The sequence below is a fragment of the Hydra vulgaris genome, chromosome 09 (genome assembly GCF_038396675.1).
Source record: "Hydra vulgaris chromosome 09, alternate assembly HydraT2T_AEP".
In the NCBI taxonomy this organism is placed as follows: domain Eukaryota; kingdom Metazoa; phylum Cnidaria; class Hydrozoa; order Anthoathecata; family Hydridae; genus Hydra; species Hydra vulgaris.
Window position 1 is genome coordinate 54,362,501 of NC_088928.1, and position 23,023 is coordinate 54,385,523.

Sequence of the window (23,023 nt, forward strand, 5' to 3'; positions counted from 1 at the left end):
TTCCTGATTATTTTCACCATTCAGAGAAGTCAAACTTGATTAACGAGTTAAAATTTAAACAAGAAGTGCCACCAGGACTTGCTCCATTAATTGGAGAGAACTCTTGGTTTATCTTCAGTTTATTAAACCTGACAAGAATGGAGGCCAAACTTTGGTTAAACTGTCCTGCTCCTATGTGGTGTTATGTTGACCAGTTCAAAACATTCTCCAATTTTGTAAGTAAACTTGAAGTAGTGAACGGTTGTTCTGAAAGGGCTGTAAAACTTGTATCAGAGTTTGTGAACAATGTTCACAATGAGGATGATCGTCAACAACTTATACTAGCTGTGCAGCAAAGACGAGATCACTTCCGTGGGTCAAAAACCAAGGAACAGTTGGCGCTAGCGTATGAAGCAATAGGAAAGCAGAGAAAAAAATAACATGATTTATTTACTAAATTTATGCATTGCAATATATTATATTATATTTACATGTCATGATTTTAATATTTGTATTGCCAAATTATGTTTTTTTTTTGCTAAAGAAAATAAAGTAATTTTAAATATGATGATTTATAATAAAACTTGAATAACTTCGCCCCCCCCCTTCTAACAAAGAAGGGATAGAGGGGGTTAAATCTCCAATAATAGGGTGAGGGGGGCGGGTAGCTATTGACACGCCCCTTCTATATAAACATTATTAATGCTTGAATCTAATATTAATTTTCAAAATTTGGCCTAAATATGATGAATAAACCAGCGTCAGTTATACATAGTAATGCGTCATTTTATGTAAAAAAACCCGTTTTTTCGCCACTTTCTCCGCATCATGTGGAATAAATACCACCGTATTTCTTTTTGGTCCTACCCTATTATAAATAAGTAGTCTAAAATATACCATATAGAACAAAAGTTGGCTTTCCGTGTTGATTTTAAAGGTCCCCGCCAGACCCCTGAAGTTTGATATGTTTTTATATACAAATTTGACTGCCGGGGACCTCTAAAGTCACATGACATTAAAATTTTTGGGCTTAAAATTATTTTTATATTATTGGTCAACCATTTCAGGTAGGACCAACTTGATTTTCAAAAGTTCGTCAAATATGAATCACCCTAATATATACACATATATATATATATATATATATATATATATATATATATATATATATATACATATATATATATATATATACATATATATATATATATATACATATATATATATATATAAATATATAAATATATAAATATATGTATATATATATATATATATATATATATATATATATGTGTATATATGTATATATATATATATGTATATATATATATATATATAAATATATATATATATATATATATATATATATATATATGTATGCATATATATATATATATATATATATATATATATAATATATATATATATATATATATATATATCTTCAGTTTCTTGTATAAAAAACAGATGAACTTTGGTTTGAAAGTAACTAAAAAGTCATTGGTTTTATTTAATTTCTGAAAAAGGTCACCCACCATGACCCTTGGTTACACACTGGGTCTCATATATCAATGGATTTTTTTTCTTTGAAAGTATATCAACCTGGGTCTCTAAAGAACCAGAATTACATAGAGATTTCAGAAATAATAATGGTTTTAAATGAATACAAATCAAAATAAAAATGCTAAAATTTTATATACAAAAACCAGCAATTTTTAACTAAAAATTGAAAAGGTTTTTTTTTATGACATTTTGTTTGCAATATTTTTTAAAAAAGTTTCATAAGAAAAACATATAAATTTTGAAATCACTATAAAATTCTAGTTCTTTTGAGACCCAATTTTTTTCTTCAAAAGTATATTAACCTGGAGCCCGTGTGTAATCAAGGGTCATGGTGGGTGACCTTTTTCAAAAATTGAATAAAACCAATGACTTTTCAGTTACTTTCAAACCTAAGTTTATCTATTTTTTATACAGGAAACTAGAGATTCCAAAAAAATTTACCTATATATAATATATATATATATATATATATATATATATATATATATATATATATATATATATATATATATATATATATATATATATATATATATATATATATATATATATATATATATATGTAATTATAATTATAATTAAAATGCCCTCTTATCGTCTATTCTTCGTTTTTCTACTCCACAAAAGTCTTGCCACACATTTTATATTTTCTTATGATTTTTATTTTTTATTCAATGACACCATCTACAATCTGTTTTTATTTTCACATCTCCCATGTCTACGTAACTGGATGGCTCTGTTGGTCACTTTTTGCGATCTTTGTGTCGCATAAACAATTAAAATTATTCTTTGTGGCTGGTGAGCCCCAACTTCTTCCAATGTACACCACAACGACAATATGGACATTAGGCTATCCCGCTGGATATGGTTAAGGCGCTCAATAACCTAATTGCTACGCTAACACTCATGCACACGTTCATTCGGAAGCTCGGCAATGCACGTTGGATCAGCGCTCGCTGACTATGTGCTCAGATCTAAAATCTCACTCCATAGCACATAATTCCACATCAGTACAGGGCAGTAGCTCTTTTGGCTAAGAGCGATGGCTTGTGGCCTACGGTGACTAATGTGTGCATTCGATCAATTGAAATCCATTCTGTAGGTCTTACGTCTGGCTCTGATGTGCTAGCCCATAAGCGCAAGGAGTAGTAAGCGTGTTTAGCTTTCTATTTATCCGATTTAAAAGTGAACGAAAATATAACAAGGCCAGACGAGACGACAAAACGGTACATACTAATGTACTACACCATCACACCTGTAGACATCAACAGTCTTTAAAATCAGTTTATCAAATATTTGTTCTTTATTATAAAGACATGCCCTCTTATCGTCTATTCTTCGTTTTTCTACTTCACAAAAGTCTTGCCTCACATTTTATATTTTCTTATGATTTTTATTTTTTATTCAATGACACCATCTACCATCTGTTTTTATTTTCACACCTCCCATGTCTACGTAACTGGACGGCTTCCTTGGTCACTTTTTGCGATCTTTGTGTCGCATAAACAATTAATTTGAGATTTGCGAATTAGAAAGAGATTTGCGAATTGGTTGGGATTTTTTGTTTTGCATCAAATCTCGCAGTTTTATGATAAAAGCAATTTTGGCATATATTGAGAAGATGGACTAGCTATGTTTAGGAATAAAAGTGGTCAGGAAATGGAGAGGATAAAGAAACATTTTGTACAAATTTTTGAAAATAACAATCTTCTTATCTCTATTAATTGTAATTTGAAAATAGTTAACTATCTCGATATAATGCTAAACCTTAACAATGGTTCTTTTCAGCCATATTGCAAACCAGATAATATACTGAATTATATACATATTAGTTCTAACCATCCACCGAGTGTAATTAAAAGTATTCCTAAGACTATTGAATTAAGACTATCAGCAGCATCGTCGAGTGAATCGATTTTTAAAGAAAGTATTCCTCCTTATCAAGAAGCCTTGAAAAAATCGGGTTACAATTGCAAACTTGCATACCATCTAAGTATAAAATCAACAACCGGCAACCATAAACGCAAGATAATTTAGTATAATCCTCCTTTCAGTGCAAATGCTGTTACAAAAATAGGTAAATGTTTTTTGAACCTCATCGACCTCCACTTTCCAGTTAACCACAGACTTCGTAAAATATTTAATAGAAACACAATCAAAATAAGTTATTCCTGCATGCCAAACATAAAATCCATTATTAACGCTCACAACAAAAGAATTTTACATAAGGAGGCAAAAACTAATAAAATGAAATGCAACTGCATTGAAAAAACCAAATGCCCCATGAACAACCATTGCCTTTCCAACAACATTGTTTAATAGGCCACCATCTATTCAAATAATCCGGAATATAAAGAAAAAGTGTAATTTGGAAATAGCGAAACACCTTTTAAAGTTCGGTATGCAAATCACTTAAAATCTTTTAATGCAGTTAGGTACAAGAATGATACAGAGCTATCAAAAGAAGTATGGAAATTAAAAGAAAATAACTTTACACCTTTTGTCAGATGGAGGATTGTTAAAAAATGCAAACCATACAACCCAACATCAAGAGTTTGTAACCTTTGTTTGAACGAGAAGTTCCAAATTTGATGTATAAAGGAGAAAACCTACTAAATACAAGAAGCGAAATAATCTCGAAGTGCAGGCACAAAAATAAGTTCTTTATCTCCTCTTTTGATACCGAAGATTGATCCTGGTTGGTTTACGTCACGTTTACGTCATGTTATACTAAATTTACATAAAAATTTATACTAAATTTACGTTAAAATTTTGTTTCCATGGAGTCATTAGAACTCACGCCACCATTATTCTAATTGCAATTTAACGTTTAATTTTTAATTTTGTAATATATGGCTGATGATTGCCGTTAGGCATGAAACTTAAAGTTCCATAATAAAAGTTTTTTCTTTATCGTTTTTAATTATAATTATAATTATAAATCTCTCTGATTTGAAATTTATATATAAATATAAATATATTTATATATAAATTTCAAAAATTAATTTCCTAAATATTGAGCACTTAAACGAACAAGAGTTTTGTATTATTTTAATACAACACTAAATCAAACGATATATATATATATTTATATATATATACTAGTAAAACACCCGTGCAATAACAGAAAGAATCAGTTGATGCTTTCAATTAGATGTAATTATCTTATATTTTTTGTAAGACATAATTACTACATAGCCCGCTATATAGCTACTATTAGCCCACTACATTGATTACATGTACTACATTGCCTGCAGGCTGCTTGCCTACTTCATAGCTATGATACAACATGCTACAACATAACCTGTTATATAGCTGTTATATAGCACGTTCATACTCTACTTCATAGCCAGCTCATAGCTACTACATTGCTTGCGTCCGGCAACATAGCTACATAGGCAACATTAACTGGCTACATACCTACCAATATTAAACATAACACAATATATTTTAAAAAATTTATAAAATTTTATAAAATATTTGACACTACTGTTAGTATTGTAAGAACAAAAGTGGCAAAAGTAAAAAAAAAATTAAATTAAATACATTGCTTAATTACATTACTTAATTTTAGCTTAATTTTTAAGTTATCTGCATTAAATTAATTTGTAAGAATTAGCCCAAGTTTTAATTTGGCTGTAATAGTTTTTTTATTTTTTTAAGGATATAACTACTACATAGGCTGCTATATAGCTTTTAAATAGCCCATCATATAGATACTACATAGTCCTCAAAGTACCTGCTCACTACATAACTTTCATACAAATGCTTCAACATAACATGTTATATACATATTACATAACCTATTAAATAGCTACTACATAGCTTACTCATAACTACTACTAAGCATGTAGCACTCATAACTACTGCCTAAGCATGTAGCCCACTACATACCTATATATAAAATATAATAATAAAATATGTGTTAGTTTATATATATATATATATATATATATATATATATATATATATATATATATATATATATATATATATATATATATATATATATATATACATAATTCATACCAATTTTTCCATTAACAATTAAAAGATCATTTACGGAAGCATTTTGAGCATTGTACCACGGATCTGAAGCATACACTTTCATATTGTAGAAATCTCTAGCATCAGAATTTTCAACTTTATGAATATTAATTCCATTTAAATCAACAGAAAACCAATACTTTCCACCTTGCATACCTTGATAAATTTTAACAGAAGACCATTTACCCAATGTTAGAGAAGTTGTTTTAATACAGTATGAAGCATTACCATTTATTGCTGCACAAATCACAAGACTCCCAGAGCCATCTTTATGAAAATAAACACCTGGATTTCTATCACCATAAGCTCCAAAATCATTTCCCAAAGTTAAATGAACAACACTATTCATGCCTACAGTATAATTCAAGGGTTTCACATTGAAAGAAACTGTGTACACTTTTAGCAAAACATAAAGCGTTCCAAGTAATGAACCTTGAGTCAAAGTAAATTCTTTTCTCTCATTTATATAATCTAAACAAAAAACACGAAATTTTATATTTAAAAGCATTAATGTAGTAAATAACTTTATTGGAAATAATCAACTTATGCTCTCATTTATTATTTAAGAATTGTTATTATCAATATTAAATAGTATTATTTTACAAGTCCTTTTTTCTTGTAATGGTTAAAGTCATATAAATTTAAAACTTGTAAAATGGGTCATCGTTCCTCACCCATCGGCAAAGCCAATTTTTTTAAGTTTTTGAAATAAACAACTTTTAAACATGAATAAAATTCTAAATATATTCACATCTATGAAAAATGAAGACAGGTTAATATATATGATAATAAATTAAGTAAAACATTAATTTGTAAAAATAATCCTTTTAAAATGCAATAAGTTTCTAGAAAAAAAAACAAGACAACTAGGAGTTTTTAAGCATAACTGAATAGTTACAGATGAGACCTTGCTGAATAACAAGTCAGAGGCACAAGCTCAGCTGATAGAGAAAGTCTAAACAATATTTAAGAGTACTTTGGACCTTATCTTAAAGAAAGGAGGCCATTTTAGAAAAAAGCAAGAAGGTTGATAATGAGATTTATAGAGGTCGAGATTAGAATCAGGAGTAAGAAAGTAGTGACCATGAGAAAAAAAGACAACCTAAGCAGATGCTAATTTTGCATTGGATTGTATATATAATTTCCATGAGAGTAGTAAATGATAGTTCAAGGAGAGGTAAAGCAGAGGACTCAGTAGGAGCTATCATTATAAGAATAATAACATTTTTGCAATAAATAATGGCAGTTTTATTTGTATTAAAATTCACCAGCCACTGCTAGTTCAAAGTTATCACAGAAGAAAGATCATTTTCAAAACCAGTTGTCAGTTCTAAAAAATGATGACTTTTTGTGATGACTGGAGTATATAGTTCATCAGCAAATAGAGCCAATTTAGATGCAAATTTGTCAAAAAGATCATAAAAACAGATCATCTTATGGAAAATAACAGCACATCTAACTTTATCAAAAGTTTTTGATATGTGTAAGAAGAGTAAAAGCCTTCGCCTTGCCACTTTCATCTAAAGTTTGTTAATTAAGGAAATAAAACTTTGCTAATAATAGTAAAAACACTGATTGAAAAATAATTAGGGGGATCCGAAAAATCTCGAGAGTTTTTAAAAATTGAAACCACAGATGTGATTATCCAAAAAACAGAAAAAACAAAATTTCATTAAGCAGAGTTTAGATAATAATGAGGAGAGTTGTGGAAAATATTTTTGTAAGACTGTGCTAAAAATATTTTGCAGTAGAGCAGTTTAAGTGTGAAATAACTTTAGAAAAAACAACAGGAGTTATTTGGATACCTAACAGTGGCTTAATGTGTTTCTTTAAGATGACAGGAAGAGTGTGGTCATTAGATTCAAAAGTTGAACTTGAGGGAAAGTTCTTTGCAAATAGTTGTTTTTTCCTTGGGAGTGGTTACTTCTTTGCTAATAGTTCTGTTTTATTTATGGGAGATCAGACCTATATATGAGAGATGGATACGAGGGTAGATCGTCATTGCAATTTTTTCGTTCAAATTAGTTTGAATAGCAAAATAATGTTGCACTAACATCTTAAAATAAAATAATGTTGCACTAACATCTAAATATCATTAAAGTAAAACAAAAAGTTCCTTCTAATTGAAAATAAGCCATTTTTGATATTAAATATATGATATGTAAAAATTTCTGCACTACAAAAAACGCAATAATTTTGTTGTATTCTGATCAAACTTTCAAGATTGCTTCAAAACTCAAAAATTTATGCAGTAGTGCAATTATGTTAGCAATACGTTTCTTATAAACAATACAAATTCTTTTGAATGCCGTTTTATATGTACTTTTTATTGTACTTATTTAAAGAAGTTTTACGGAAAAAAAAAAGAAGAATTTACTGATCAATTATTCCTCCATATTCTGATCACTTTTTTAAAGCAAAATGTGGATTATACTTTCTAGATAAAAGTTTTGTGCTTTCTCATTTCTCCAGCTGCAGCTGCTTTTGTAACCAATTGAACATGTCTTTCTACATTTTGAGAAATCATCTAAAGTCAATTTTTGCATATTTGTGTTGCATTTTCAATCAAATCATCACTTTACTCTTTTAGCAAAGGCGGTGGAGTCCTTGGAAGTTCCTCCCAATTTACAAGACTATGGTAATCAACTGCGTTAAAGTTTAGAAGAGGAATTTTGAATTTTCTTACTTGTGTAGAATTTGAAACTGTGCATCACCTTGCAAATTTAATTATTCTAACTGCTAATTCTCTTATTTCTTTTTGTTCATCCATCAACATTGATATCAAAATATTTTCTGGGTGACTATAATATGCATTTTTTTAAATGCAATTATTAACTATCAGTTGATCACTTTCAGAAAGAAAGCGAGATAATTGAATTAAGCGCTGCAAATGCTTTGACCCCATGTAACATTGAGACTGCAATTTTATAAAAAACCACACTGGTGCATAAACTTGAAGAATCTAATCAAAAAGTACTACAAGCTTGGTAGACGGAGGAGTGCTTGCAACAAACAAACAAAGAACTCAATTTGCTCTTGTCAGCCATCAAGAATGAACAAATAGGCCAGGCTTGTACATGTTATTAAGATACTGTTGATCTTTGCTAATATAATTTGTCACAATCTTATATAGAACGTTCAGTAAATTATTCTGTCAGACATTAAATTTGACGATTTGCAAATTGTGACAATTTGCAAGTGCTTTCCCTATGTTGCCATTAAATGCAGTAGGTCCTGAAGTGGTGCCATCTAAATACAATACTAAATTTCTTAATGATAGTTTATTAAAATAGAACATACACATTTACCATTGAACTGGATATCCCAAAATGCAGTTGCAGCAATCTTATTACATCATTGTTCACACCAGTGTTTACGCTGGATCCATCAGTACCAATAGCTAACACATTATCATCAAAAAAATCTGTAACAACATTTTTGATCTTTGTTGATGATGATCTTGAAATAGAAATAAGACCGAAAAAATGGAATGAGTTTCTTTAAATAATGTGATATGTTCCTCAGTGATTATGTCTTTACTGCTAGTTACTAATGCACAAAGAGTTTTATCTTTTTTTCCATCAAAGGAAATTAATTTTGGGCCTACTGAACACATAGCTAACTTTGCTTTGTGTGATAATGTAGTTTTAAGTCTTTGACGCCTTAACTTGGTTTGGTCTATGATAGCTTTTCTGTCATGTTTTTTTATAACTCCATAATCTGAAAGTGTGCCAGTAGCAATTGCAGCTCCAGCAACATCAGATACACCATACCTGTCACATTTTCTGGCAACTCTTGGAAACTTTATCATACTTCTGCCAAATTCACTAGCTAATTCACAGAAATCTGACAACTGACTGTCATTGAAATTACTCTGAGTGTCGTGTAAAAAGTCATCCTCACCAGAATTAATTTCTGCATCTATATCAGAAGTGATACTAACTGATGCTTCCAGACTGCTTTTACTAGACAAAAGAAAATCATAGTATCTGTCTCTTTGTGCTTCTTTCAAATGCTTTGTTTAATATAAAAGTTCTTTTCTTATCTAAAGGACCAATAACCATATTTCTTTTATTTATTTGATCCATTAAAAATTTATGCTCAAATACTGGCACGTGATATTTTCGGGCATGTGAAGTTACTTAAATTAAGACAATGACATGCTGCTATGTCAAACAAAACTGAAGTCTTTGATTCACCTTTTCTTTTTAAGTATCATTCTCAAATTATTGTTCAAAGATTCTACTTTCTGCTGCACTCTTTGCATTGTAACAGTTGAAATACCAGATTTCAACCAAATGTTCATAACATTTTCAGAAACTCTAGAAACTATTGTGCTTAACCTAGGAAGTTAAAATTTAATAAAAGAATAGTGCTGAATGACTTTCTTAACAGTTGGAAGTTTGCAAGTAGTAAGCTCGTATTCGATGCCATAAACAGGACAAGTCAGCTGCACTCTTGTAAGAGCCATTGTTTGTCACAGAAATCAAAATGTTTTTAATTTTCTAAATGTAAACTTAGTTTTATTCAATTTGCAAAAAAAATTCTAGAAATAGATTTAAATTCATTAAATCATATACAGATGGATTATTTAGTATATATATGGATATTGGTAATCTTTATAATATTAATAATACAACAATCTTTATTTACTATTAGTATACTAATTTTTATATACTAATAAACAGTTAATTTTTCTACAATTTATTTTCTACAATTTTTATAAAAATAAATTAATAACAATAATTTTAAAAAGTGCTAGTTTGAACCACTACAACTTATATAGTAATAAATAGTAAATTACTGAGTAATTTAAAATGATAAGAAATGCCTAAAAATGACTAAAATAAATAAAAAATAATAATTTAAAAAAGTACTAGTTTGAATCACTGAATAGATAGTTAGAAAGTAGTTTTAGAAACCGCTTTGTCAAAAGCAACTTTAACATTAACAAATGCAATCCACAGGTCTTATCTATTTTGCTAAATGTATTATTCTTAAACTTGTCTTGCAAAATTTATTACACCTCTTGTTCGATACTCTCGCCTAACTTTTCATAGCATAAAGCCAATCTGCATGTAAATAAAAAAGTTATTTCTAATTTTTGAAAAACATTTATTATTTTATTGGGAATAATTATTGTTAAAATCTTTATTAAGTAATCATACAAACCAACAGTTTTTAAAAATCCATTTTTTCTTTAAACAATTAGAGCAGTATACAACGTGTTTTGTATTGCACTAAGAAAAGAAATACAAAAGGCTTTCTTTTTAAACCTTGTCTATAGTTAATAAAGTTTCCTCTTTTCTTTTAAAATTTTAACGTTTGCTTAAACAACATCGTCTCTAAAAAATTTTTAAAGCCTAATACTTTGTATTGCAAAACATTCATCTGGTTTCTTTTTTTCTTATTTTTCTTAAATTTATACATTTGAAAAAATTTAATTTTTCTGTTTTTCCTCTGCAGTGCTATTTTTTTCAACAAAATGCTTGCTTGCAGTTTGCAAATAACCACATATATTTTTATGAACTGAGGCATGTCTCTTAGATCTTGCCCCTTAAATTACTCAAATGCTGTAGTTCAAATATCAAGAAAGTTTGTCTTTTGTTAACAACGGTTTTCATCATGTGTAATGATGGCTCAACATAAGGGCTATTGAATATACTTGACAGGGGCTATTCTAGATTATTTTCAACAGTGTCGACCTTATTTAGGCGCCAATTTGCCACCCAAATCAAAATTTGAGAACTCAAATTTTAATTTGAATGGCAAATAGGCGCCTGTAAAAAAAAAAAGGACTTTTTTTTTTACGTTTTTTACGGCAATTATTGTTAATTTTGCAAAAAAAAATGCAGATTTTCTGCTAAATTTATCTTAAACTCAGATATCTTAAACTCCATTTTAAAATGAAATTTAGGATATCACCTGACATATGAAAATTTATTTTGTTTTTGTAAAAACGCAATACTAAAAAAAAAAGAACCAACTTTTAGATAACAATGGAGAAACTTAACTTTAAATAGTGACATTTATAAATTAATAATGATTAATAATTACCAAAAAAATGAATCAGTTTATAAATGAAAAATAAACTTTACCAAAATGCAAAACTATTTTTTAAAACTCAAATACCTGCAGGAAAAATAACAATAGGTTTCAAGCTGCTATCTAACAAAGAAAAAAAAAAGTTATTATTTAAGATATCATTTTAATAATTGTATGATAGCTATTGATATAAAATTCACTGATTATAATGTATTATCATTAAGACTTGAGTTAAAAATTAAATTTTTTTAACTAACTTATAATTATTTATTACTTTTTAAACCATTTTATGATTCAATTTATAGTTACTATAAAAATAAGTCATTATATAGTCTATTTTATATTTACTTATTTTACTCTTGTAACCACATGTATGATGGTTGTGAGTTAAAAGAAAAAAAAGAAATAAGTTAAAGAGGATGAAAGTAAATTTAAAAAAGAGATAATTGTATGAATCAGGAAAAAGGTAATTAAAATTTTTTGAAGTATAAAAAGCAGTTACAAAAACAGTAAGAAACTTAACTCAATAATAAGCCATACAAGAAATTGTAGAAAAAAGAAAGTGATAAAAACTTACCAAAATAAGAAAAAGACTCAAACTTAGTAGGTTTGGATTTTAAAACAAAATTTAAATTAGGCTTTTGGATCTTGTCAAAAAGTAATAAGAACTAGATATATGTATAAGATTTCCAAGATTTATAGAGGTTTTTGGATCAGATTTATAGAGGTAGAAAGTAAATAAAAGATTCAGAAAGGTAATGGAACCAGGATAAAAAATGGAAAGGAAATTAAAGAGAGGTAACCTTAGCAAATGCTAACTTTGCAATGGATTATATATATTGTACTCACGAGAAGTCAATAATGAACAATAGTTTGAGAAAAAATAGAGACCTCAGTAAAAGTATTGTCATAATAAAAGTATTGTCATCAATATAAAAATATCAACTTGAAAAACTTTCTCAGATACACAATATTAGGCAAACTTTTAAAGGAGACCAGCATGTTAGATATTATCAAGAGTCTTTGTAATATCTATCTACAATAAAATGTTTCTATATAACAATTAATGAGGCAGCAGTAAAACAAAACAATCAAAATCAGTTTTGATTGTCAACGCATAAGTTATTGGACTCAATATGAGGTATTTGAAGTTTGTTAATTAAAGATACTTTGCTACTAATTGTAAGATGATTGATTAAACAATAGAGGTATCTAAGGAATTACAGAGATTTTAATAATTAAAACCACAAATGAAATTTTTCAGTTAGCAAGAAAACAAGATTCAGTTAAGCACTTGTTAAAAAGTTCAAAGGGTAATAAAGAGATTTCTGGAAAACTCTTTTGTAAGAATTCAAGAGTAATATTTTCCTGACAGCAAGCTGTAAAAAGGTGGAAGCAAAAAACAAATCGAAGAACTGTAACTGGAATTATTGACAAGAATGTTGTCTAAACTACAAGTTGTAGATGAATGGTGAATAATTTAAACAACAAAAGCAGGATCAATTTGGATGTCTAATGATGGATTAACCTATCATTTTGAAATCACAGAAAAAGTAAGGTCAATGGATTGAATAGTTGAATTAGAGAGAATGTTCTTTGCAAATAGTTTTTTCATATCCTTGGTATGAGAGGTCAAATGTTACACTTGTCATAAAAATGACAAAGTTAAAGATTTTTTAAAAGACTCTAGAGCCTAACTTTTAAAAAAAAATTCAAGATTTAGTAACCTGAGGTAAATGAACCGTAGCACCAACTTTTTTGCACCAATTTTTTGCAATAATAAAAGGGCATTTTTCTTTCTTGAGAGAGATGTGAAAAAGATAAAATAAAAAAAAATAGAGGTAGAATATATAATGAATTATAGCGGTTGTGGCACAGTGGTTAGAGTGCTTGCTTTAGAAGCAGGAGATCCAGATTCGAAACAAACTCTGAACATATTTTTGCATCACAGTAACGAAGGAGGCGCAAACTTTCTAGTTAAATAAACTTCCAAGGTGCTCTGTGATAGGACCGTTAGGTCTCCTTGGGGCACCTAAATAACAAAACAAAAAAAAAAAGAAATCTTTCATGCCTGCCTGAATCCAGGAGGTTGTAGGCACCAATAGATATTCACAAAGAATATAAAAAAAAAAATCAGTCAGCTTTCAGGGTAGTAAGAAGTGTGATAATAGGTTGAATCTGATGAAGAAAGAATACAAGATAAAAATTTAAATGACATCATAGCATAATTTGAATAATCTAAAGGAGTAGTATAAAAAAGACATTCCAAGCCAAAATTTTTTCAACCATATACTTACCTATATTTTCATAAGTCATTTCAATCATTATACAATCTATAAATTCTTAACTCATTTCAACTATTGTCTTAATTTTCCTATTGTCTATAATTTCTGAGCTAAAATAATATATTAACATATTAATATATTATAGTTACAAACTCTTAGCTATTTTTTGTAATTTTAAATCAATTTTTCAAGTTAAGCTATATCTCATTGAGGTCCTAAGCATAAATGTAATCTAGCTAAGCCATAGCTCATTGATTTCACAGTGAAATTTACGCATAAAAGAAAGCATGTGTTATTACATGAAAACTTCCAGATTGTCCCACTTGCGAATCTCCAGAGTTTAATGTAACTACTAATCTCTTTCCAGTAGGAACACTAGGCATGGAATCAGTAAAATTTCTGTAAAATGAGATAGTAGTTGTAGAACTAATTGCACTACTTGATTGATGCAATAGCTCAGATGATTCATTGTTAAATGAGTTAATATTAACACCGTTCCACAAAGAAAGATAAAAATCTTCTAAACCAGATGAGCAGTATATACATACACTATTCTGATCAAATCCCTGAAATACTATATAACCCTGTCCGTCATATGGTGTCCAAGGTTGTATAAGAGAGTTAGCATTTACTGGAGAATTGTATGCATCATATATGCGTACTCTAGATTCCCACCAATTTCCAGATACTGCAATAACATGCATTCTAATATATTTAAGATAAACACCTAAACCAGCATTGTCTGTAGTGTCTAATAATATATATTCTTTACCATAAGTTGTGTTTATAAATCTAAATGTTTCTGAGTATAATTTAATAGGTGACAATGATTGAGGTATTTATGTAGTCATTGTAATATGAGGTTGTATCCAATATGTAACGTTTTGACTATTTTATTGTATAATTGAATTACTAGACTAGTAGTAAATGGTAAATCTAGTGTAAAGTATCCTCCTATTGCATTAGCTGTATACACATTACAACCTTGTAAAGAGTTGCATAAAATGGTCCACCTAGAGGTGTAAATAAAAAATCACAGGCTTAAGGAATATTATTATCTCCAACACTACCTGTAGAAAGAGAAAGATCTCCCATGCAAAGTGTATGATCTGCGTATGTTCTAAGAAATACACTACCTGGAACATTATGATTAAGATCTAATCCTTGGAATGTTAACTATAGTTTTCTGAGAATACCAGGACCAAAAGATTGTGTAAAAACTGTTGTTGCATCAGCACCTGTATTTGGTGGAATAGTCTGGGGTTTTAATCCAAGGCATGTTAAACTTGAATTTGATATTATTCCTAATTCATTAAGATTAAGTGTTTTATTATCAACATAATTTTTTGTAGCTGCATCATGTGAGCTAGTAGGTTCTGCTACATTTATTAATTTATTAGAATTCATATTAATATTACTAGCTGCATTACTTTGTCCATCTCTCCTAATGAACAAGTTATTAGCTGTAGATATTGTTAAACCATCTACAGCTATATCTGAAGTAGTATCGCCACCGAAAAAATCAATAGTCATTTTATATATAAAGAAAACAAATTTTTGAACTATATTTTTATTTTTAAAAGATTACTATATATTTTTTAAAAAATTACCATAGATTATTAATAATATCCTAAAAATCATGTCCCTCACCTAGTTTTTAAAAAAAATATAAACACAAGTGTCCACAGAATGAGGTATTTCCAAATTGAACTCATTCACTATTATAATAGATAGGTCTTTTTAAATAATTAGCAATTTCAATGGGAGGTGGTAGTCCATAAGAGTCAAAACTTAGTTTTTTATCTCCGTTTTGTACCAGCAAATCCAGTGAAATCCTTGCGTACTTGAATCTCCTGTATTTAGTATTCCACATTCTTTTCTTTGTGTATTTTTGGGTAATTCATCTCTTACAAATACACCTCTAAAATGTTTTATTTTTAATTTTTTTGCTGGTTTGATCAATTGAAAATTTGTTAGTGGCTCATTTGGTAAAATTATTCCTTCAACATTGATAAGTTTATAATTGTTATTTTCCATTTTTATTTATAGATATTCATATTTTTGGGCTCTTTGACCTATTTGGGCTTTCTTTGCCTGATTGACCTATTTGGGCTCTTTGACCTATTTGACTTATCTATATAAACTATCTTTTAGTTTGTAGTGTCCATATGCTAATGTGTGTATGCCATCTTCTAAAATAACTCTTTTATCGTTTTCTGCGCTTAATGCTATTTTATTTATCTCTTCTGTGTAAATTTCATGTGAATATGATCTTATTACATTCATTTTCCTAATATGATCTCTTATTTAATAAACAATCTTTGTAATCTTCATGTGTTATATACTTTTTAACAACATTTTTCTTTACTCCTTTATATTTTTTGTTATCTTTTCCATGTACTTTGTAAGAATACAACTTTGATCTGAGTCCTACAAATTCTTCAACTTGTGCTCCTCCAGACTCATCTTTAAACATTCCTATTACTTTCTTATTAGCACCAACTTTAAAGCCTACATTATTAATTAGTGGGTGTTTTGGGTTAAACTCACATGTATCAAAATTGTTTTCAATATCTTTAGAAATGTCGGAATAAAAGTCTTCTGTTTTAATTTCGTATGCTAAAGAATCTGTATCTGTGAATAAGAGTTTTGCTCGATCAGAATATTTTTTCTTTATGTAATCATAATGAAATTCATACTCTAGAGTTTTGCTCAAATCTAATATACACATTCCTAAGTAAATCGGTTTAGCATATTTTAATTTTGTTCTTTTCATATGTATTGCAATTAAGTTTTCATCAAATATTATTCTACTTTCAAAGTTTGGTTTTGATGCTAATTTAATAGCTTCATTTCTGTCTGTTACTAATCTAATATCAACTCTGTTTTCAACATTCTCCATTGTTTTTCCAAATACTAAATTGTTCATGAGTCTAAAAAAGTATTTTTCAAAATCATTACTTGCTTTAGTTCTAAGGTTTGTATTTAGTTTAATGTATTCATTGAGCCATGCTCTTTCTTCAAACTTTATGTCTCTATGAATTTTAGTAATCTTTAATCCTAATCTTTCATACAATTTAAGACTTTCATAATGTATTATATACTTTTTCTTATTATTCAAGTTGGGCACTAATTTTTCAACTTTATCAATATTTAATCTTTCAGGTGCAAGTGGATAATCGTTATGTTTATCATGTAGATATTCAGGGTAATCTAAATCTACCTCTAGTATACATGGAATTGATTTCCAGTCTTCTATTTCATTTTCATCCATCCATTTAAAACCATGTGTTGGAAGTGGTTTACTCATTGCCCATCCGTATAAATTATTAGCATCTAAATATTGGATGAATGTTGATGGTTTGCTTTGATCATACTTATCACCCATGCACTTATTATTAGAAGTTCCTAACCTATTTGATATCATATTAATTCCGCCTCTTATACCTTTCTTTATCATTAGTATCATATTGTAATCACTTAGCAATTCTAATTTTATTTTTGTTTTCTTCAATGCAGCATCCCAAGCTAATCCTGGTGATGTATAATACCAAGCAGAATCTAATTTATAACAATTCATACAAACATCTCTATAATTTTCAAAGACGTCAGCTAGTAAAAGTAAATCTGAAACATTGCACAAGTTATGATAGTCTCTAAATGTTTTGCAATTAAACTCATTCCATACATTTTGTGCATGTGAGTATTCATCATCACTTATATCTTCATCGTTTAATTTTGAAAAGAATGATTCTTTTGGTGGTAATTGTGCCTCATTAAATCTATTAATAGAATCTACCCAATCATATGGGTATTCACCTTTTCTTAGTAACAAATCTAATTTTTTCTTTGAATATAATTTTCTGATATTTTTACACTGGTCTTTTGCTTAATTCTTTGATAAAGGATCTAAACTAGAAGGCATAAATCTATAACTATCTAAGAAACGAAGTTCACGTTTACTTCAAATTTCTTACCTTCTTTAATATACTCATGAACTTTAATTTCTCTAGAAAAGCTAATATACTTTTCCTCATTGTTTGGTATACAACTCAATTTTCCTCCTGATAATTTCTTTATAAATAAGTGAGAATCATAACCAGATAAATTGTGAAATAGTACTGGAAAGAATTTTGGAATTTTATAACTTAAATTACAATTTTGATGAGCAGCACCTATATATTTTCCAGTAATATGACAATGGTCACATACTTTATCTTTTCCAAGTTTTTCTCTACAAATGTGACATAATATTGCTGCATTAAAATCATGCTTGTTTTCAAGAGTAAATATCATCTTTTTTGGAAATTTAATCATACTATAAATTTTTATGATATCTTTTTCTAAGCTATCAACAAAAATTTGTGCAACATCATCTGTTTCACTACTTGCAGTAAATGTGACTAATTTACCTTGATAAAAATTTTCATCAAAACATCTAATATAATAACAGAATGAACTTGGAATATGTTTCTGATATTTTTTAGTATAAGATTCATTCGGATTTGGTTCACAAGTGTCAATTTGTTTGATAAAACTTTCAAAGTCAGCATATACTACAAACGGAACTCTCATTGATTTATTGTGATTAGTAAATTGCATTGTTGAATTTGGTGGTGGAAGTTCGATACGTACTGAATCATGTTTCACAATACGTTTTATGATTAGATAATGATTCTTCAGAATTAAACCCTAACAAACAATTTCTACAATAGTGTTTTTTGCAATGTTTATTAGATGTTTGTGATGAAAGTAATCTGCTTAAATTTTTTATTAAACAGTAATGATTTGTTTCGCCATTTGAGATTAATAGTAAATCTATTAAATGTTTGCGATCATTATTCTTTGATACATGCAAAATATGAACTTCTGAGTTTTCATAGCCATATACATTGACACTGATATCTGTATTGATCTTCTCAAATTGTGCGATTTAATTTAATGATACTGGAAAATCTATTTTTTCCCAGTTTGTTTTTTCTGCTTGATCTTTAAGCTATTTATCTACTCTTTCAAGATGATTATCTTTTTTATTTAATGCTCTTGCAACACACCACTTAAAACATTGATTATCTTCATTCTTTATATTAATTATCACATTTTTATTTGCTAAATTTTTATCAAGCGGAATGTATGATTTAGCTTTAATAGGATTATACTCAATAATATTTATATCCATCTTTTCAACAGAAACAAATCTCCAACCTGATCCTGCTTGTTGATATAATGATAATAATTCTAAAATTTTCTGCTTTGATATTTCATAAAACTCATCTAAATCTGTTGTTTCTAATACAACTTGATTATTCGTTTTAAATGGAGCAGATGTGATTATAGTTTCTCCTGTTTTAATATCAGTACGCTCCATTTCACAATAGAGAACTATATAAACTTTAAAATTTTTATTTTCTTTTAGTACTTTAATAGCGCTATTTTTAGCAGCATTTATGAAGGATAAAGCATCGTAACCTTCTATCCCTTCAGCTGTAAATTGTTTTGTCACATTTTTAACAGATGATATCTTTAATTTTAATTCTATTGGGTTTTTGTAAAACTTATTATACAACTCTACAACTTTAGATTTTAATGCTTCAATCTTTTCATTAGCTGTTTTTTTAATTTTATCAGGAACAAAAGACATAATCCAATTTGCAAAAGAATTATTCGATTCTTTTTTAGATACTGATGTAATAGTTGCAAAAAGGTGTAGGAGTTAAAATTGAAGATGATATATCTGGAATAGGATTATCAAGTAGATACTCCGTACCCATCTGTTCAACTGATTGCATCGGTGTGTGCGATAACTCTGTAATGAGATCACTTTTTCGCATATTGTAATAATATTTAATTCCTCGCTCTTTAGCGATTTGTTTTAATTTTTTTACCGTTTTATTTTCCTTTTTTATATACAAGATATTTTTTTTTAATTTTCATTTTCTTTAAATGATTTTTCGAAATATTTTTTCTCGTCAATATTTCATATGTAAAGTTTCATATGAAATTTAAATGCATCCCCCCCATCCTGGAATTCTACAATAACAAGTAGCATTTCTATATTTTGCAATCTCCTGCTTTTTTGTCATTGTCAATGTTCTATATATAAAACATTTTTAGTCGCTTTCGAAAAGATTCTCGTTCAGCTGCATTTAACCTCATTTTAAATAGTTGTGTTTCAAATAATAAAGTTTATATTTTATAGAACGTTTATGCCTACGCATAAAACCACAAAAACTAATTATTATGCTCAAATAATGAAATTAGGGTTTGTCCGAAAACTTCCGCATCACCCGTTATTACATTGGATTTGATCAAAAAGATCACCTAGTTGAGTGTCAACTCTAAAAGATATTATCAGTTGTTGATTAAATAGTAATATTTATCCAAACAACATTTTTGATGATTATAATACTGTTCAATCCACGTTTATTTTTTTAAACTCGATTTTTGTGATCTAATTTATTTTAAAGCTTATTTTTATTATTATGGGTTTGTTAACAAAAGACCCCTTGTCATCTTTTTCTTTTAAAAATTAAGCACACAAATCCGCAAAATAACCGCAAAATAGGGGTTAAAAACCAAAATAATCCGCAAAATAGGGGTTAAAATTTCTGAAGATGTTATATCTGGAATAGGTTCATCTAGTAGATACTCCATATCTATGCGAAGTATATTTTCCATTTTTTTTATGTGATTAGATTTTTTTTTTTAATTTTTCAAAATTTAATATTTCAATCTTATATCCATTATCAATCTTTCCATCACGCAATTCAAGATATCTATATCTATGCCCAGTTCCACGCATAGCACTATATAAGGATTTATATACTGTTTCTTCTCCTGTTTCCATGTTTGTTAATCTAATAGTGACTGGTTTTTTCTAAATTGTTCTTAATCTTTCATATTTTGGATCTATTTCTTTTTTTATCTTCTTTTATTGGATGTATTCTAGGTCTACCAACTGATCTTTTCTCATTTACTTCTTTCACTTCAGCCATAATAGATTCTTCATGTAATAACTTATTTTCAATAGCAATCATTAGCAATGTAGCTATATTGTCAGATATTTTTGAAATGTTATTTTCTTCTAATAAATTTTTTAAACTTTTCTTTGTATAATACATTTTTATTATATAAAGAAAAAAATTTAATTAATTTTCAAAAAAATTTAATTTACAAAAATTTAATTTACAAAAATTTAATTTACAAAAATTTAATTTACAAAAATTTAATTTACAAAAATTTAATAAACAATATTCATTTTATTCCCGTCTGATTGAAATTCTATCATTCTATCAGATATTACAACAGCATATGCCATAGTACCTGCTGGAACAGCTATATTAAATGTTGCGCTAATTTGTGCATCTATTGTTGATGTTTTTAATCTTTCTGATTGATTGCTAACATTAAAAACAAAGAGTGGGTATAAATCTTTATATTCAGAAGGATTTATACTGCTTTGTGTGATCAAATCATTCATTCCATAAAATTTTTCATTAAACACAGCTGCATCTCCATAAACTCTTGAAATTTGCTGATTTGGGAATGACAAATTATAATCAACAGCAGGATATCTTTCTTGATTAAGCATAATGTACATATTTTTCAAGTTGCAATGATCAAATATTGAAGCATTAGCATTTTGGTCTAGCCTCTTATTTGTTTGAAATCCAACAATAATGTATCTTGGGTTTTCAGGGAATGACTTTATGCTCAATCTCCAAGAAAATGAAGTAGCTTGTGGAACAGATATACTATCACAATGACGCTGACGAAAACTTACTGGAAGTGCCACTTTTAATTCGATTTGCTTATAAAGTTTAAACTTTTCTACATCTGATGGTAACACATGTGGCCTAAACAATTATATTTTATTAAGGTTAACTTTTCCTGCAGCTACACCAGCAAGCTTAAAAATTGTGCCATCATCACTTTGTCTCATAAAAGTTATTGTATGTTTAAGCCCATAAATAACTTTGTCGTAATCATCACAGAATCCAAAAATGTGTCTTAAAGGTACGCAAAATGAAAATGTTCCTTTTGTAGTTGGTTTCTGAATTATGTATGCTTGTCTTAATGCAAATCCTGAGTTATCAGCAAGTACTGCTGTTGTTGTACTATCTTTGTACCACAATTGATTTAGTCCTTGCGCTAATTGAAAGTTATTTGGGTATCTAAGCATTCCTAACATTGTAGTTGCTTGACCTGGATAAAAAACAGATTCTATATTTTGGTTTAATAATTGGTATGATATTTCACTGAATAAATGCATAATACCATTATTTATAAGCGCCACTGCATCTGCATTAGCATAAGCTGTTCCATCAGCTTGGTTAACAAGTTGTCCTTCAAATAAGAGAAAAGCCTCAGATGGAAGTGTGAACAAATCTTTTTGCTCAATGTTGATTCTTATTTCTCCAGAACTTAGATTTGTACCAATTTCACTGGTTCATATTCATGGAACTCAAATCTTTCAATTCCATTATCTACAATTGGCATTTCTGTAAAATTTAATACTTCAGAAGTTGTCATTTTATTTTTTTTATAAACAATTAAAAAAAATTTTTTTTTGATTGACAATTCTTAAAAACTATATAAAAAATTTAGCAAGTTAAATCTACGCAAGGTAAATCTACGCAAGCCTACTACGCAAGTCGAAGGCCGCGTCCTTTTTTAACTAGATCTTCTATTCTTATAGCATTTTCATTTGATACTTTTTTTACTGATCTTATTGCAGACCCCATCATCATTTTATTTATATTTGTTGTTACCTCATCTGCATTATTTTTTTTAGATCCAAAGGATACATTATTAATCAGATCATTAGATGCAACCAAATTTGAAATTATTTCATCAATTTTTTTTATTAATAACAGGTTGTGAAACTATTTTTGAAGATGCTTTATCAATTATTTATTTTCCTTTTTCAACTGCAGCATTTCTAGCAGTTTCTATCGCTGATGTTGATAGTTCTTTTCCTGCAGATTTAGCAGCAGTTATTGCAGTTTTTCCTAAATCAGTAGCAGCCATCTTCTTCAACATAGCTGACGATACTTTTGTTACATTTGATGCTTTTATTTGTTTAAATAAATCTCTTATACTTT

General features: G+C 28.4%; 1 protein-coding gene across 1 annotated transcript in view; it reads right to left on the reverse strand.

The window, feature by feature from the left end:
- The window catches only part of LOC100207579 (uncharacterized), a 176,503-nt gene that overhangs the window by 37,914 nt on the left and 115,566 nt on the right, over nt 1–23,023 (reverse strand). Inside the window, exons 21-22 of the mRNA XM_065806065.1 lie at nt 11,722–11,757; nt 5,572–6,060 (exon numbers count right to left, since the gene is read on the reverse strand). Of these exons, the coding sequence (XP_065662137.1) occupies nt 5,572–6,060; nt 11,722–11,757 (525 nt within the window). The remainder of the gene's footprint in view (nt 1–5,571; nt 6,061–11,721; nt 11,758–23,023) is intronic.